This window comes from Mus caroli, unplaced genomic scaffold (genome assembly GCF_978045245.1).
Source record: "Mus caroli unplaced genomic scaffold, Mus_caroli_1 scaffold_11, whole genome shotgun sequence".
NCBI lineage: Eukaryota > Metazoa > Chordata > Mammalia > Rodentia > Muridae > Mus > Mus caroli.
In genome coordinates this window covers 29,571,730-29,588,134 of record NW_028227266.1, presented here as the reverse complement: position 1 = coordinate 29,588,134, position 16,405 = coordinate 29,571,730, and the positions used below count along the sequence as shown (strand labels likewise).

Below are 16,405 nucleotides of genomic sequence, written 5' to 3'. Positions count from 1 at the left end.
TGAGCTTTAGGGAATGGATCAAATGAGGTAGAGGATTCATCCTGAGCCTCTGGGCCAGCTAAAGAGGAACCTGAGCACTCCACAGTCATGGAAGAAGCAAAAGCTGATGGCTCCCAGCTGCCCATCTCTGTCTTCTGAGATCATGTTTAAAACCAGGGTTCAGGATGATAGACCACTTTCCTTGAAATGTATTCCTGGAATAACTGTTTGAGGGCGCCAGGTTAGAGTTGGTCCTTTGGGACTCTTGGGCCTCTCTTCATTCTCAAGGCCTTCCTTTATGACCCTTATGACCTCCTCTTATTGTAGAGGTAAAAAGGCAAGATGGAACAGGCATCTATATATCATGTCCAAAGTTCCCATCTATGGAAAGCACAATTGATTCCCACAGCAGATCTGTTAAGATCTGTTATCATGCTGTGTAGGGTAGCAGAGTTGAAGTTCAAGAGACAAAATAACATAACGAGGGGATTCAGATGAATAGGGACAGAGGTGGGATTAGATTCCAGGGCCATGGATGGCCACTGAAATCACCATTAAGCCCTAGAAAAAAGGAGCACTCCCCGGGGACAGAGCCCTAAACTCTGTTTAGACTGCCCATTTTCTGCGTAAGTTTCTTTTGCCCTGGATTTAAAGTAGGATCCAGGCCAGTAAGTAGGTAAGATTCTTAGCAAATCGGAGATGATTTCAGATGAGAGACTGTTCCAGAGTTGTGAATTGGGGGTTCAGGAAGCATAGTTAGCTTTTGTAGGAGGTGTTCAGCCCAAAGCAGAGTCCAAAGCAGAGAATTCCAGTCAGGTTGGTGGTCAGAAACATCCATGCCTCTACCGAGATAGAACCTACTAGGAGAACATGACCTCGAATAGAGACTCCACTGAGAGGATCATGTAGGCACAGGCCCTAGGACATCTGACCGTCCCCAAACACAGACGACACCTTACTTGTTGGCATCACTGAGGTTGGCAAGCAGACCCAGGTTTTCCAAGCATAAACAGCACAGACACTGCCAGCCTGCCCAGCAAAAAGCAGAAATTCAGCAAGAAGTGAATCTTTTTTCCACCAAGCATAGAGAGCAGGGGCCCCAGTGTGGTGAGGGACTGAAAGAGAGGCTGCTGTGTGCTGCTGATGGCTGTGGGTGATGTCATGACAGGGTGTGAGCTGCGTACAGCCTGATGCACCTGCGTCTTGGACAGTTAACTGGAGGCATCAGGAGAAAACAAGGTATTCTCAGAGATGAAGGCCATATTTCCAGGACCAGTTTAACACTGGTGTGTCTATGCCATGGTCACAGCCAGCAAAAGCCTTCCCTTTCCAACGGGGCTCAGAGCTCATATTACTCTACCCTAGGAGGCTGTCTTGGAATCTAAGAGACCATTTAGTGTCGCATTTAGCCATACTGAGCATTGCATAATGGAGAAACTGTTCAGGGCGCCGTAGATGGGAAGCAGAATTATCCACAATGGCTGGCAAAGCCCAGAATCCCCGGCATGAGGCCCAGGTCTCTTTGCTTTGGCGAAAACTGACCTCAGGGCTGCCTGAAACCAGAAACCTTAGGCAAAGCCCACTGGTGGCTGCTCAGCAAAGGAATCACAATAGGATTTGTCATCTTAGGACTCCTTAAAGCCAGGGGGTGTCAGCCTTCCCTGAGGCAGAAAGAGAGTTTGTCAGAATCAGGGCATAATTTTCTGCTGATAAAGCCATCTGCCACCACAGAGAAGGTCTAAGAGCATCACCTCGGGTGCTGGCCGGGATTGCCACATTTTTGACACTGAGTCTTTGGCCACCTCAGACTTTTCTTCTCTAAAGCCAAATGTAGCTGTCAGGATGCAGGCTCCATGTGCCACATGTGGGGTGTCTGTATGTGTGCACTTGGCTGCTTGGAGCCGCCACAGCCCGCGGGAGAACACTGCAATATCTGGAGCTGACCATAGCCAGGCAGCATCTGGCTCTGGAGCCACGAGTGTCTGTAGGAATCTGTACAGCAGGCTTTCCCCCTTCTCTAGCTTTTCCATGTTGCTTACCGATATGTCTGTCAGTGTGTCTGGTACTGTAGCTGACCTCACTGCCAGGCTGTTATTTGGGGGACATTTAATAGGAGAAAAACCACAATGCCTCATTTTAACGATAACACTGCCCTGTGAATGATGGAACCAGTTCTGATAAATGCCACCTCGCTTATTTTTTATCCCCACGTAAATATCAGAATGTGCTTTCACAAACTAAGATGCCGATGACCAGACAAGATGACACAACATTACAGGACCACCATCCCTGTGCTGTCCCCTGTTGATCCAGGCACATAAATGAGTGGTACCCAGCTCCTGACCTCCCTAAAGGAACACACTCTCAGCTTCCACTTCAAAATAGGTGGCTTGCTGCCCAGCCAATGTTGACATAGTCCTTATCACCACAGGCCTGAACTAGCTACAGACCTAGTTCAAGAAGGTAAGCGTCTTGGATTCTTTTCTGCTAGCTGACAACAAAAGGGATTGTGTGCATTTAACAAGGAGAGACACTGCTGATTCAGTTCATTGGTTCATGCGTATTTATTGCATGTTTGCCATGTATGGGGCACTGTTCTCAGTGTTGTGACACACTCCAAACCGTAACAGCTCCCTGCTGTGAGGACCTGGTGTTCATGTGTAGAATACAAACAACAAAGATGGATTAATGAATGGAAAAAGGGAGAGTGAGAAGGATGGGGAGAAGTAGAGGGGATGTGTACTTAACAAATTGGCCAATGTGTTTCTGCTCCAGGTGTTTTTCAGATGAGTGAGAACAGCACAGATCATCTCAACACTAATGATATCTTTCTCCTAAAACATGGGGCACACTGGTCCTTGTGCTCAGTGGTGACTTGACCCTTTCACTTCAGCTCCAAAGGTCTCCAGTGCTTTGAGCATCCGAGGCAGCTAGATACCCTTTCTCATCTTCCCACCTCCCTCTCAAAACACTGGTTTTTCATTTCAGTCTTGCTCCTCTGTGGTGCATTCACCAGCTTGTGCAGTAAATGTGCAGGCCCTTGCACTGCTTTGCAGATTCAGAGGCCAGAGAAAGGACTTCTGCATATGTAGAGGGGTTGATGGGAGAGAAGACTGTATTTTTCATGTTTGATTCCACTGACTGGGACACACAGTGACTGAAGATGCCTGCTGATGGCATGGCTATTCATTGCTCAGTGGACTTCATAGTGACAGTGTTGCAAGGCTGGTTTATGGAGTGGCTTCTCCATCTATATCACTTCTGCCTTCACCTATGGTAGGACCGAGTGGTACTGAATTGGAATCCCCAGGAGATAGGCTTATGGGAGCATCTCCCTGTGAACTCAGCATCACAGACCTTCGAGGTCTGCTGAATCTTAGACTGAAATTAGAATCTTAGAAAAGATGGGCTGCTGTGGCCTACCTCAAGCTTCAACTTCAAAACATTATTCCTCACCTAGAGTTACCAAAGAATATGGTGACGTCCTAGGAAACTAATTCCTACATTCTGGAACTTTCGCAAACCTGTTCTTCCCTGAAAGCTAAAACAAAATAGAGAAAAGGGGGGGGGGGGGCGACCGGAAGTTGACAGTAACTGTAGTCATGCTCTGAGTGGGCTGAAAAGTTGATTATTCTGCAGTTCTGGCACAGCTTTCATCCAGGAGGAGAGCTTTCCGAAGCAAGTGTAGGTTGAAAATTTTAAGGCAGATTTTACAAGTGCTCGAGACATCCGATGGCACACACCATCTCCTGGAACGTAGTGGGTCCCCCTCTCTTTTAGTTACTCACCTGGCCAGTTTCATGCCAACTTGACATAAGCTACAGGCATCTGAAAGGAGGGAACCTCAGTTGAGAAGGATGTAAGTCTTTATCTTAATTAGTGATCGATGGAGGATGCTGTAGCACCAATTGTGGGTGGTGCCATCCCTACATTGATGGTCCTGGGTTCTATAAGGAAGCAGGCTGTGCAAGCCATGGGAAACAAACCAGGAAGCCACACTCTTCCATGGCCTCTGCATCATCTCCTGCCTCCAGATTTCCTGTTCTAGTTCCTGTCCTAACTTCCTTCATTGATGGACTGTTACCTGGAAGTATAAGCTGAAGCAAACCCTTTCCTCCCCAAGTTGTTTCACTGTAGCAATGGTAACACTAACTAAGACACTTCTATTTATCACTTTCCAGGTCAACCACTTTCTCTTCTGTTCTTACAAAATGACCTCCACTTCTTAGGGCCTCTGTGCTTTCCACACAGCATCTGGAATGGGTGGAAATGTCTTTGCTCTCTGACTCTCAGAATCACTACCTACTGGGAACCCCCTTGGCCGTATCATGATGAAGGCCCTAAAGGCGATTGCTTAGTTCCCACAAGGTCCCAAAGGGCCACCCAACCCTTCCTTCCTTGTCCTTTTCTTCTCTCCCTCTACATTCCTGTATGCCAGCCATGCCTTTTCATGGCTCTCTCTCCCCCCTGCATTTAGGTCTCGCTCAAGTCCCTAAGGCCTCCAGTGCTTCTTGCCTTCCCCTCCTTCGTCTCCAATAGTCATTGACATCTCAACCATGTCTTTTGCACATGGTCACAATACCTCACAGTCTTTCAGACTGTGTCATGTCTAAATGCAAGGACTTTGTTTTATATGACTGACTTCTCTAGTACATGCACACAACACCGTTCAGAATGTTGATTCCAAATTATTGACAGGAGACCGAACTAATCATATTCCAAAACTTAGCTGGCTCCCCCTTGCCTGAGGCTTATCCTAAAGCTGAATGCACCCCATGGGACTCCACAGGTCCCCTCAGAAAGTGTCCATAAAGCTATCAACCTCACTCCAAGCTTATAACCAGGCTAGTTGACTTAAGCTGTTTTCAGGAAACAAAGAAAAAATAGATCAAAAATGAAAAACATTCAACTTAAAGGAGCTGTGTCTCCTTGTCCTGTTCCCTGCCTCCCTCTCTAACCCCACCCCCGTGCTCTGTTTTGCTTTTCGTGCCAATGGCTGAAGACTATAATTTTAAAAACTGAGCTGACTTTTCCAGACCCATGAGGAATGTGCGTGTGCACATGGGTTTTTTCCACAAGGACACTTCCTGTCTTTTGGGTTGTCTTAGCCAGTAATAGTGAAGCCAGGCAATCAGATGCATCTGTCCGTCCATCCATCCATCCATCCGTCCATCCACCCATTCATCTCCCCAGCCCTTCCTTATTCTAATTTGTTTGCGAGGCTCAGGACAGGCCAAAGGCGATGGTTTGTGTTTCACCCTGTCAGACAGTTGTTTGATGAGGTTTGTGTTCCATTTATTCAGATGGTTTTTATGGTTCCTTTGTTGTTCAGGGAAAGACTTTGAAAGTCATAATTCTGTATCCTTAGCCCTTCTGGTAGGCCTGTGCCATGTCTCAATGGCTTTCTCACAATGAGAAAGGAAATGAGTGTTTCCAGGTCGTTACTTGAGCAGTTTCTGAACATGGTTGTGGAAGAGAAAAGCTGAGTCAAAGTTCAGGGTCCATATAGTGCCGGCCTCTCCCAGCTGAAAGATCTCTGGCTGTTCATTCTCTGGTCAGTCCAAGTCCTCACCACAATTCTGGCCTGACCTCTCTGTGTGTGGTTATAAGACCCTGCCTCTTTCTGCTACAGACATGTCTGAGAACCTTGGTCAGCCTACAATGTGGACACATGTCTGCATGTCATTCCATAGCACCAGAACTATGAGGTTCGAGGCTGGAGTTGGCCTTACAGGAATGTCATGGGCCTGGACCTTGAGACATTCTTCCTAGAGACCTTCATCACCTCTTAGATTTTCATCCTTGCCCAACATCCTTGCATCAGTGAAAAGAGTTTGTATTTTCCCCTTGATTTATAGTAGTTTATCTTTTTAGAAAATCTTGTAAAGTGGCTCACAAATATTCTCACTTGATCCTTAGCATAACCCCAGGAGGTAGATAATTCATATACAATTTTGCGTCTACAAAGACACGGGTCAGGGGAGACCTGTGGGCTTCCCACATCTCACAACAAATAACAGCAGGGATAGAGATTCAGCCAATCCTCCAACTTCAAGTTCAGGATTCTTCCTACTGCTTCAGCTTCCAGATTAGACAAATAAGATATTAGAGTAAAGGTTACTCAGGGAAGACTATACTTCAGGAATGTAGTGGTGCTTAGCAAGTTATTGCTGAAGTAAATTTAACTTCTTCTGGCCACCAAGAGAGCGTCTTCATAGAACGAACCTTCCTGCAAAACATACAGAGCTGATGTGTCCTCTTTTGTTCTTTCTCATAGACCCTTCTTATGACTCTGTCAGGAGAGGAGCATGGAACAATAATATGAACTCTGGCCTCAACAAAAGTAAGTAAATAGGAAACCATTTTGGGGCGAGTCAAATGTTTCCTGAGAGCCAGAAGTTGGGATGTGGGCGTAGGGTCATAAGACACACACTAAGAACAAGTGTTGGTCTTCGTGCTGTCTGATTAGATATCAGTGTGAATTTGCAGGAGCTGCTCAGACTTTTGAGGTTTGCTTTGTTTTGTTTGTTTGTTTTTGCTATATTTATGTGTACTTGGTTTTAGAACTTATAAGGTTTGACGTTTTCTCGGGACAAGTTGATTTACAAAAGAAAAGCAACTGGTCTGGATTTTGATATTTCAGTCAGGACGTTGAATCTCTGGGACATATATTCTCCACATAACAAGGCTCAGTCATGTCAATACCCCTGACCCTAGTTAGAGAGACTAATATGAAAGTTAACCTAAGGGATGTTGTGCATCACAGACATTAATTTGTCCAACAGTGATCAGCCGATGATTTATTGAAATCCACCGAGTATCTTCCATTAAGGGGCAGTGAAAGAGAACAATTCACTCTTCAACCAACGTGTCCATCTTACTGTCTCCGAGAAGTAAAACTGCAGGGAAATGAAGGAAAGTGGGGGAGATTATGGTAATAATGAGGTTGCATTGGTGCAAGCGATAACCAGGATCCCTTTCAATTATGAGTTTGCAGTGTTTGTTCACTTGGCATGCAGGACATGACGCTATGGGACTCACAAAGATAAGCCAGGCAAGGACCAGTTATTTAGGCAGGAGAGAGAAATCATGGACACACATGTGTCTTCATCTGGGTTGTATTCAAGAGTTCCTGTACACCTGCTACCATTAGAGATACTCAGACAGGCCATGTCTAGGGAATGTCTAGGGAACAGGAGACAGGTAAGCCTGGAGAGCTAGATGTCAGGGACGACCATGGTGGTATGTCTGACAGTGAGGAACCCAGGTTTATGGAGTTTAGGATGCATGGTAGACAAAAAGATAAGAAAGGGATAGTGAATGATACTATGGAAATAGACTCCAGATCTTCAGTCCTGAGGAGGCACTGAGTGCTGAAGAGTATGTGAGTCAGTTTGAAGTATGAGAGATCCATTTACACCAAGCCACCCATCACACAAAAAGCAGCATACATTTAAATCTGGGGAAGCCAGAGGACAAACATGAACAGCCTTGGAGGGCCTCTCATGAAACACAGTGTGACAGGCACCAGGGGGTCTGTGCTCAAATGACACTTTCTCAGGAGAGACCTCTGTAAAGATCCTATTTATTGTTATGTCTATTTGTGGGAGACACGTGTGTACATTTGGGGGCACAAGTATAGCCATGTACCCATGCACATACATGGAGGCCAAAGAGAGACACTGGCTGTTAGGCTTTATCACTCTGTGCCTGGTCCCTTCGAGACAAAATCTCTTACTAAACCCTGGAGTTCACCATTTCTCAGCTAGCCTGACTGTCCATCAAGCCTGGGTAATCTTCTGATCTGTGCCAACCCCTCTGCATTCCCAGATACATGTTAGAAGTGCACACAGACACGTCAAGTTTTTATACGGGGATGCTTGGGATCAGGGCCCATGTCCTCGTGCAGCAAACAGTCTTACCATAGAGCCATCTCGAAGCTCAAGGTCCTACATTTCAAAGGAATGGTCTAACCCCATGTCAGCAGACATTGTTCAGTGTTTTCTCTTCTGTTAAAATATAACTTCATTGCTAACTCTTCTGCCCCGAGACCAGTGCCAGCGTAGCGGTTTGATAGGGACTCAGGAATAAAATGAGTCTGTGAGTCCATGGGAGAGTGCGGTCCTGGCAGCTCATGTGCCCTCCTTCCGGGGGATATGTAACAGGAGCATTTTCTGCCACTTTTCTTGATTTCTCCTCAGGTCCTCTCCTTGGAGGATCACAGACCATGGGCAAGAACACTGAGCAGCGGCCCCAGCCAGGTATGTGACTCAAACATGTAGCCTCTCACTTGTGTGTTATACAGCTGTGGAGTCAGTCAATGGTGGAGCAAGACAGTGTACAGTTGGCTGTCCATATCTGTGGGTTTTAGGCCTGGGGATTTAACCAACCACAGACCAATAATACTCAGGAAAGAATCTACATCTGCACTGACTGTGGACAGACTTGCTTTCTTTTCATTATTCCATCAACAATACAGTACAGCTCTTTGCATAGCATATGTGTCATGTTGGTAATCTAGGGATGCTTTAAGGAATGTGGATGGGTATGGATAAATTATATGCAAATAACCCATTTTATGTAAAGGACTTGAGCAGCCACAGATTTCAGTATCCTTGACAGACCTTAGAACAAATCCCCTGTGTATACCAAGAGGCAACTCTAGTTCACACATTGTCTCTTCTTTCCAAGAGAGTATCTGGGAATTAAGCAGCAAGTCCTGGAACCAGGGAGCTATCCGTTAAAAGGAACTTAAAACTGAAATGGTCCAATGCCTTATTTCGTGGAAGAAAACAGAGGTTCCGAAGGGTGAAAGGATTTGCTGAAAGACAAGCAGAGCTGAACTTGTTTAAGTTTCAGAGCCCCCACTTCTTGTCCAAGCATTTTACACTTTACGAAACCATGCAGAACTGCCTTCCCCTAGTAGATACGCAGTCAAGACATAAGACCTTTTGAAGCTATGGACCTGGAGACCCTTAATACAGAAATGACTTAGAGACTGCAGTCTATAATACCCTCAGTAGCATGACCTCTTATGATGGGATGCCCTTGTTCCTGACCCTGACCCCGCCCCTGCTCCTGCTTCCATGCTTCAACAAACAGGAAGTTGACAACCTACCTTGACTTAATCCTTTCCTGAGCCAGGGCCTCTATTCAGCTACCCCTCTGGCCACTTGTCTTCTGGGAAGAGGTCCCACAGGAAGACCCTACACAGATCTGAGGAGAGCCATTGCACTCCCAGCTCTGCTGTCTTAATTAAGAATCTGAATTAAGATCTGAACAAGCTATTTGCTTTGGGGTGTGCAAACATGGTTCTTCATTTCCAGCCAAAATATAGAAAGAGAAATTGTATTAAAAAGGGAAATTCGAGCCGGGCGTGGTGGCGCACGCCTTTAATCCCAGCACTCGGGAGGCAGAGGCAGGCGGATTTCTGAGTTCGAGGCCAGCCTGGTCTACAGAGTGAGTTCCAGGACAGTCAGGGCTATACAGAGAAACCCTGTCTCGAAAAACCAAAAAAAAAAAAAAAAAAAAAAAGGGGGAAATTCAAGTGAAAACTATGTCAGGTAGAGCAAATTTTAAACAAGTTCCAACAACAACAACAACAAAATTGAATATCTACTCCAACAATTTCAGTTTCATTAAAATAAATATTAAAATTTAATCAAAAAGGTGGACTTAAAGGCTTCGAGAACTGTTAAATTAATTCTTTTTAATTCATTAATAATTACTATTATAATTGAAAAAAGCAGTGTTTTTTTAAAAAGGAGTGACTTCATAGCTAAAATACAAATTCTGCTTAGTGTTGACATTTTCAAGCTTCAAAAATCACAGAGTTTTGGTAGAAGGGAAGAGAGCCCAGCAGCCCAACCCACTCTTCATAGCTGAGAAAACAAATACCCAGAGGTTGTCCAAACCATGATTTAGTTCATGACATAGCTGGGACTAGAACCCAGGCTACCTAATGGTTTTTATAGTCCATCGGAAAACTCAGACATGCGTAATGTCTTCAGCATTAGAAAGAGCTATTAATGGCTAGTAATTGCTGAGGAACCTGCTTTAAGCGTGTTTAATAAGCGATCCTTCAGTTCATTCACTGCCTGGTTGAATTTAGCCAGATGCTTACCAAACATGTGGGCGATTTTGTTTGGGGGGTAGTGACAGCATAATCTAGAAGTTTAGAAACCAAGTATGAAGCAACCCTTCTGCGTTGACTGGGCCATAACTTTGATCAAGGTCTTTAATCAAGCTTTCCTATGGCCCTGAGATAAAAGTAGGAACCGTTGAAGCTTCCTTCATCTTGATGCTGCTGTCAGATTATTTGCTGAGGAATGAAGTAAGCTTTTTTTTTCTTCCTAGATCCTTATCAGATCCTGGGGCCAACCAGCAGCCGCCTAGCAAACCCTGGTGAGTTAACTTGAACCTGCAAGCCTTTCCCTCCAGAATGTTCATTATATCTGTAAGGTTACAGAAACCTTACTCCTCGGTACAGACACCTGTCTGGAGATTGCATGTGCTTCCTTAGTCAAATATTCAACTGTGCACAAACAAGAGGGAGGGCCTGTTAATGAGTAGCAGGGTCCGCTGTCAGAAGACGTTTCTGGAGAACAAGCATCTCTGCACAGAGGTTTACGTTCATGGCAAGTGACTCAGATGGAAGCTCCCCGTTAGGGAAGATATTCTCAGTTATTCCTCATCCAGGGCTCATGGATAAATGTCCCCAAGTGTTGTGGTTTTGATTTGAGTGCTATAGTTATCCAGCCCTTGAAAAAGAAGTGCGTGCATCCCAAGAGAGTTGCACACAAAATGAACGTGACAAGGTGTGAAGGATTCACTATTAAAAATAACTCTCAGATGTGTTCTTCTAAACCCAAACCATGGAGATGGGGAGCTCAAGGCAACAAAAGCCAGGCCCACGTGCCTGCTGCACCTGCAGTGCTACAAGCTAGCTGGGCCTCCTCCCTAATCTTTAGCTAAACCATTCCTGCCCAGAAGATAAAAAGCCATCCAGCATCCAGCCCCTCCTCTTGCCTCTGCCCATGTGGAACTGAACACTAAGAGCCATGCACTTTTCTGGAGAACAGCCCAGCTTAGTGAACCCCAATTCTGTGAGGTGCCTTCTCTCTGCTATACCCCCACAGCCACCCCCAAGGGATTCTTGGATGCTTGACACTCTTTAAGGCCAATGTTGAATAGTTTAAGGGATTTCAGTACTAAATGGAGATTAGATAGTGACTCAGGTCTAGGTAGAAAGGTCTAAGGGGAGGGTTGGAGAGTTGGCTTCCCTGAGATCCTAAGAGCTTGGGACAAAGCCAGCATTCACCACACCATCCTTTGGGACAATCTGTCTTAAGATCTAACCTTGCTTACTACGCCTATTTTGGCGGCAGCAGTAGAGTAATAGCATATAATGTACCCTTTTTTAAAAAAGGTTTATTTATTTTATTTATACGAGTACACTGTATCTGTCTTCAGACACACCGGAAGAGGGCATCAGATCCTATTATAGATGGTTGATAGCCACCATGTGGTTTCTGGGAATTAAACTGAGGACTTCTGGAAGAGCAGTCAGTGCTCTTAACCACTGAGCCTTCTCTCCAGCTCCGTAATGTACCTTTCAAACTGGCTGGATAAGCAGGTCTTTGATGATGAGCAAGCTTTTGAAGTGATGGGTGTGTGAATTGCCCCTCTGTGATTATCAATCACTAGGTATGCGTGTCAAAATATCACCATATGCCCTGTAGACATGTACAATTATCATGAGCCTATTTCTGTTTTTCTAAAGGAAAACATAAAGGGTTGTCTCCATGAGATTCTGACATAAAAGACCTTCCTTTTTTGTTTTGTTATTTGTTTGTTGTTGTTTTTTGAGCTTTGGTTTGTTGTTGTTGAGCTTTGGTTTGTTGTTGTCTGTCTTGTTTGTTTGTTTGTTTATTTGTTTGTTTTTCCAGATAGGGTTTCTGGCTGTCCTAGACCAGGCTAACCCCCAACTCACAGAGATCCACTTGCCTCTGCCTCCCAAGTGCTAGGATCAAAGGTGTGTGCCACCGTGCCTAACCAATAAAGGTTGTGGTGGTGGTGGTGGTTGTTCTTGTTGTTGTGGGGAAAGGACATGAGTTGTCATGTTTAGGAATCAGGACTGAGACTACTGTTCTCCTGTTTCCTCCTGCATGCAGGAAGTGGGCAGATCCAGCTATGGCAGTTTCTCCTGGAACTACTGTCCGACAGCGCCAACGCCAGCTGTATCACCTGGGAGGGGACCAACGGGGAGTTCAAAATGACGGACCCTGATGAGGTGGCCAGGCGCTGGGGAGAGCGGAAGAGCAAGCCCAACATGAATTATGACAAGCTGAGCCGGGCCCTCCGATACTACTATGACAAAAACATTATGACCAAAGTGCATGGCAAAAGGTATGCCTACAAGTTTGACTTCCATGGCATTGCCCAGGCCCTGCAGCCACATCCAACAGAGACATCCATGTACAAGTATCCCTCTGATATCTCCTACATGCCTTCCTACCATGCCCATCAACAGAAGGTGAACTTTGTCCCGTCTCACCCATCCTCCATGCCTGTCACCTCCTCCAGCTTCTTTGGAGCAACATCACAATACTGGACCTCCCCCACTGCTGGGATCTACCCAAACCCCAGTGTCCCCCGCCATCCTAACACCCACGTGCCTTCACACTTAGGCAGCTACTACTAGAACTTAACACCAGTTGGCCTTCTGGCTGAAGTTCCAGCTCTCACTTTTACTGGATACTCTGGACTCTAAAAGGCACAGTAGCCTTGAAGAGATAAGAAAACTGGATGTTCTTTCTTTTGGATAGAACCTTTGTAATTGTTCTTCTAAAAAAAATGATTATTTTTATGTTAAAAACTTTTGTTTCCTCTACCTGAAAAAAAAAAAAGGATCATTCCATGAGCCAGTCCACCAGTTTGGATTCTCAACCTCCTATCATCGAATGAGTTAAATATTTAGGTTACTGGAATCGTTTATACCATGATTCTGAGAAAGAAGTACGCATTTTCTTTACTCTTTTTCTTTATGACCAAAGCAGTTTCTTATCAGCACACGGGTCTCATCATTGTAGGATTCCCTACGATCATGAATCATGGACTTGACCAGGGTTGGTCTGGTTTGAGACTTAGTAAAAGTCAAGGCAGGATGTTTATAATCTTATCTTAGGAGGACTCAATTCAGTGGATGGCAACTGGAACACTGGCTCTGAGGCCAGTGAAGTTTTTTGCCCAACTGGAATTTAAAAGATGTGTGTCTATGTGTGTATTTAAGAAGAAGCCATTATTATTACAAAGCTCCTCACAATGGGCAGTATGTGCTTGGGTGACTATTCTCTCCAGAAACAGTCAGAATAGGAACTAAGGAAGTTTAACGCAAACACAGACACTCCTAACGGGCAGAGGATTAAATAACATTTTTGGGAGGGTTTTTTTGTTTTCGTTTTTTGGGTTTTTTTTTTTTTTGGTTTTGATTTTGATTTTTAATGACAGTGAGTCCCAGAACTTTGAAAAGTCATGGGGATTTCTAAACTCAGATTCGCAAACGCTGTGCGTTTGTCAGACCACCAGACCAAGGTCAAACAGTCAGAAGGCAACTAACTGTGTAAATTATGCAGAGTTATTTTCCTATATCTCACAGTATTAAAAAAATAAATAATTAAAAATTAAAGAATAAGTAAACGAGTTGACCTCGGTCACAAATGCAGTTTTACTATCAAATCAATCATTGTTATTTTTTTAAAATATAATTTGTACATCTTTGTCAATCTGTACATTTGGGCTATTTGTACGTTTTTGTAACTGTTTTTTTTTTAATAAGCATAATGTGACTATTGAAAACGAGGAGTTAAAAGTCACTGAGTTTTTAGGAAGAAGAGCCTAAAAATACAGTTATTTAACACGCATGCCCAATCAAGTTCTGTTTAGACCTACAACGCTTTAGAAATGTTTGTAAATAACAGAGTTGCAATAACCTGAAAAGGACAAACAAACTATTCTCTGTGCACACGAGGCACTCTCCTGCTCTATATATGCAATATATTTTTAGATGTGCAAATATATATATAATTTTTCAGGTAATCTTGACTTTTTAAACGATATTGTTAAGGTGACAACTCTTAGTCCACTGAAGACTAAGTTGTAAGATAATTTGACCTTAATAAATTGTGCCTTCTTCTTTTTCTTCTTCTCTCAGAACTGGTGACATTGTTTTCTTATTTACTTCCAGATCAAAGGCTTTTCCGGAGGGAAGTTGTTTTTATTGCTGGTGTGTGTGTGTGTGTGTGTGTGTGTGTGTGTGTAAGAACACACAGCACACATTTCAAGGTCGGAGGGCAGTTTTTATAAATCAGTTCTCTCCTTCCATGTTAGTTTTTGAGGCAGAATCTCTTGGTATGTCTCCCATCCTGTGGACTCCAGACATACAAGCTTCCAAAAAGCTCTCCTGCTTCCACCTCCCCTCTTACCACAAGAGCACTGGGATTGTAGGTGAATACCTCCATGCCTGGCTTCTTTCATGGGTCCCAGGGATCAGAGTCAGTCATCAGGCTTACAACGTCTCACATTTATCCACTGAGCCATCTCATTGGCCCCGAGGACAAAAAAGCTTCTCTAAGCCATTAAGATCTTTATGACCTTTGTAAGTGAGAGACAGACCTAGGTAAACAGTATCCAGGGAACTACAGCAGCAACCCTCTCCAGGACCTGGCCAGGTAGACTTGACTCTGTTCCCCACAAGAAGGCGACCTGATGCTTCAGCAGAGAACAGGAGTCTAGCCTGACTCCAACCCCACACTAGGCTCTTACTTAGACTCTCTGGCTCTATTTTTTAGCCCAATAGAGAAGCTTGCTTCCAACGGCTTCAGCGTTAAGCATCATGCTCCTCTCCTTTACAACCAAGATGACTAAAACTAGAAATAGCTGGTGTTGTTGCAGGAACTCTCATAGAACTAGTAGCTCTAGAAACCCCTTAAAGAAGTTTGCAGCCTCTGGTCCTCACACAGAGTAATTTCTAGACCAGGTAAGCCTACGTGAAGAAGATGAGACGAGTTCTGAGCACTGGTCTCCAACTTCTAAAACATGCACCCTACATTATAAAATACATTAAGAACATATCCTTTATGTTCATGTATATGCTGGTTTGTATCTTGCATTGACAAAATGTATACCATTATACATTTGTAGATTCCTCCAATCATGACTGAAAATATTCAGAAAGTGTTTTAAATTGTGGGGTAAAGACAGCCATTGAGGTTAAGAGCAATTGCTGCCCTTACAGAGAACCCAGGTTGGGGTCCCGGAATTTACTTGGGGTGACTCACAACTGCCTATAATTTTAGCTTCCAAGGATCTGATGCCCTCTTCTGGCCTCCTCAGATACCTCTATACTCACAGCATATGGTTACACAAACACACACACCCATATACATAAATGAATAATTGCATCTTTCCTGAATATATACTGGGTATGAATTTTGGTGTCTTTAGCGTAGTCCTGAAACCCATGCTTATCCAGAGAAAAATAAGATTTAATATTTGTTATGAACAAAAAGATGAGATTTTTAGAAGGTGATATGAAAATGTTTAAGCTGACATTCTGTTTTCTTCCCTTATTTATATTGCTTCATCCCTGATACCTACATTCAAACGGAAACAGTGGCCATTACTGAGATGAACACATATATTTACATTCATACCTGGGCTTCCTAGTGCTTCTTAGCAAAGAATAACTACTTGGCATAGTCAACTTGAAAGGTCTCATGTCAGTTTGCAAATCTATAAAGTCCTATTAGGGGGAAATTGAGAGGCACATAACCCTGATGCACTGCTGAAAGAACACATGCTCACACCATTAGTTCACCTTTAAAAACATGTGAATGTGTGTGTGGTGTGTGTGTGTGTGTGTGTGTGTGTGTGTGTGTGTGTGTGTTCGTGCATGTGTGCCTGTGCATATGTATGTGTGCCACCTGGGTGCTGGTAACTGGAGTTGCCAGAAGAGGGTGCCTACATCCTAACCCTGAAACTGGAGTTATAGGCAGTTATGAGCTGACTGCCATGTGAGCTTCCCGACATGGATGCTGGAACACATGCCTATGTCTTCTGTGAGAGCAAACAGTTTCAACTCCTGAGCCATTTCTCAGGCACTGGTTAGCCCGCTAGACAGATTTGTTTCCTACACAAAGCTGCAATGCTTTCTCACAATCCTGTACCCAGAGTGTCATGGTGGTTCATTCCATGATCCAAAAGCTGGTCCACCCCGACAGGAGCAGAGCAATTTCTTCCATCAAGCCTTCGCTCAGGGAGGAATGACATTTAGTTCCTGCAGTGCCCAGATTGAATGGTCTCAGCTGACAAACAGGCATTTATGTCATCCTGACTATGAGTCCCCTCTACCACTCTGCACTTGTGC

At 44.3% G+C, this 16,405-nt stretch overlaps 1 protein-coding gene across 3 annotated transcripts in view; it reads left to right on the top strand.

Annotated features, from left to right (window-relative positions):
- Positions 1-14,197, top strand: part of Fli1 (Fli-1 proto-oncogene, ETS transcription factor) — a 121,380-nt gene extending 107,183 nt beyond the window's left edge. For all 3 annotated transcript variants that reach the window (XM_029482123.2, XM_021172154.3, XM_029482124.2), the window contains exons 6-9: positions 6,257-6,322; positions 8,181-8,240; positions 10,336-10,383; positions 12,153-14,197. In XM_029482123.2, the coding sequence (XP_029337983.1) occupies positions 6,257-6,322; positions 8,181-8,240; positions 10,336-10,383; positions 12,153-12,682 (704 nt within the window). In that variant the 3' untranslated portion in view covers positions 12,683-14,197. The remainder of the gene's footprint in view (positions 1-6,256; positions 6,323-8,180; positions 8,241-10,335; positions 10,384-12,152) is intronic.
- Positions 14,198-16,405: the final 2,208 nt, after the last annotated feature.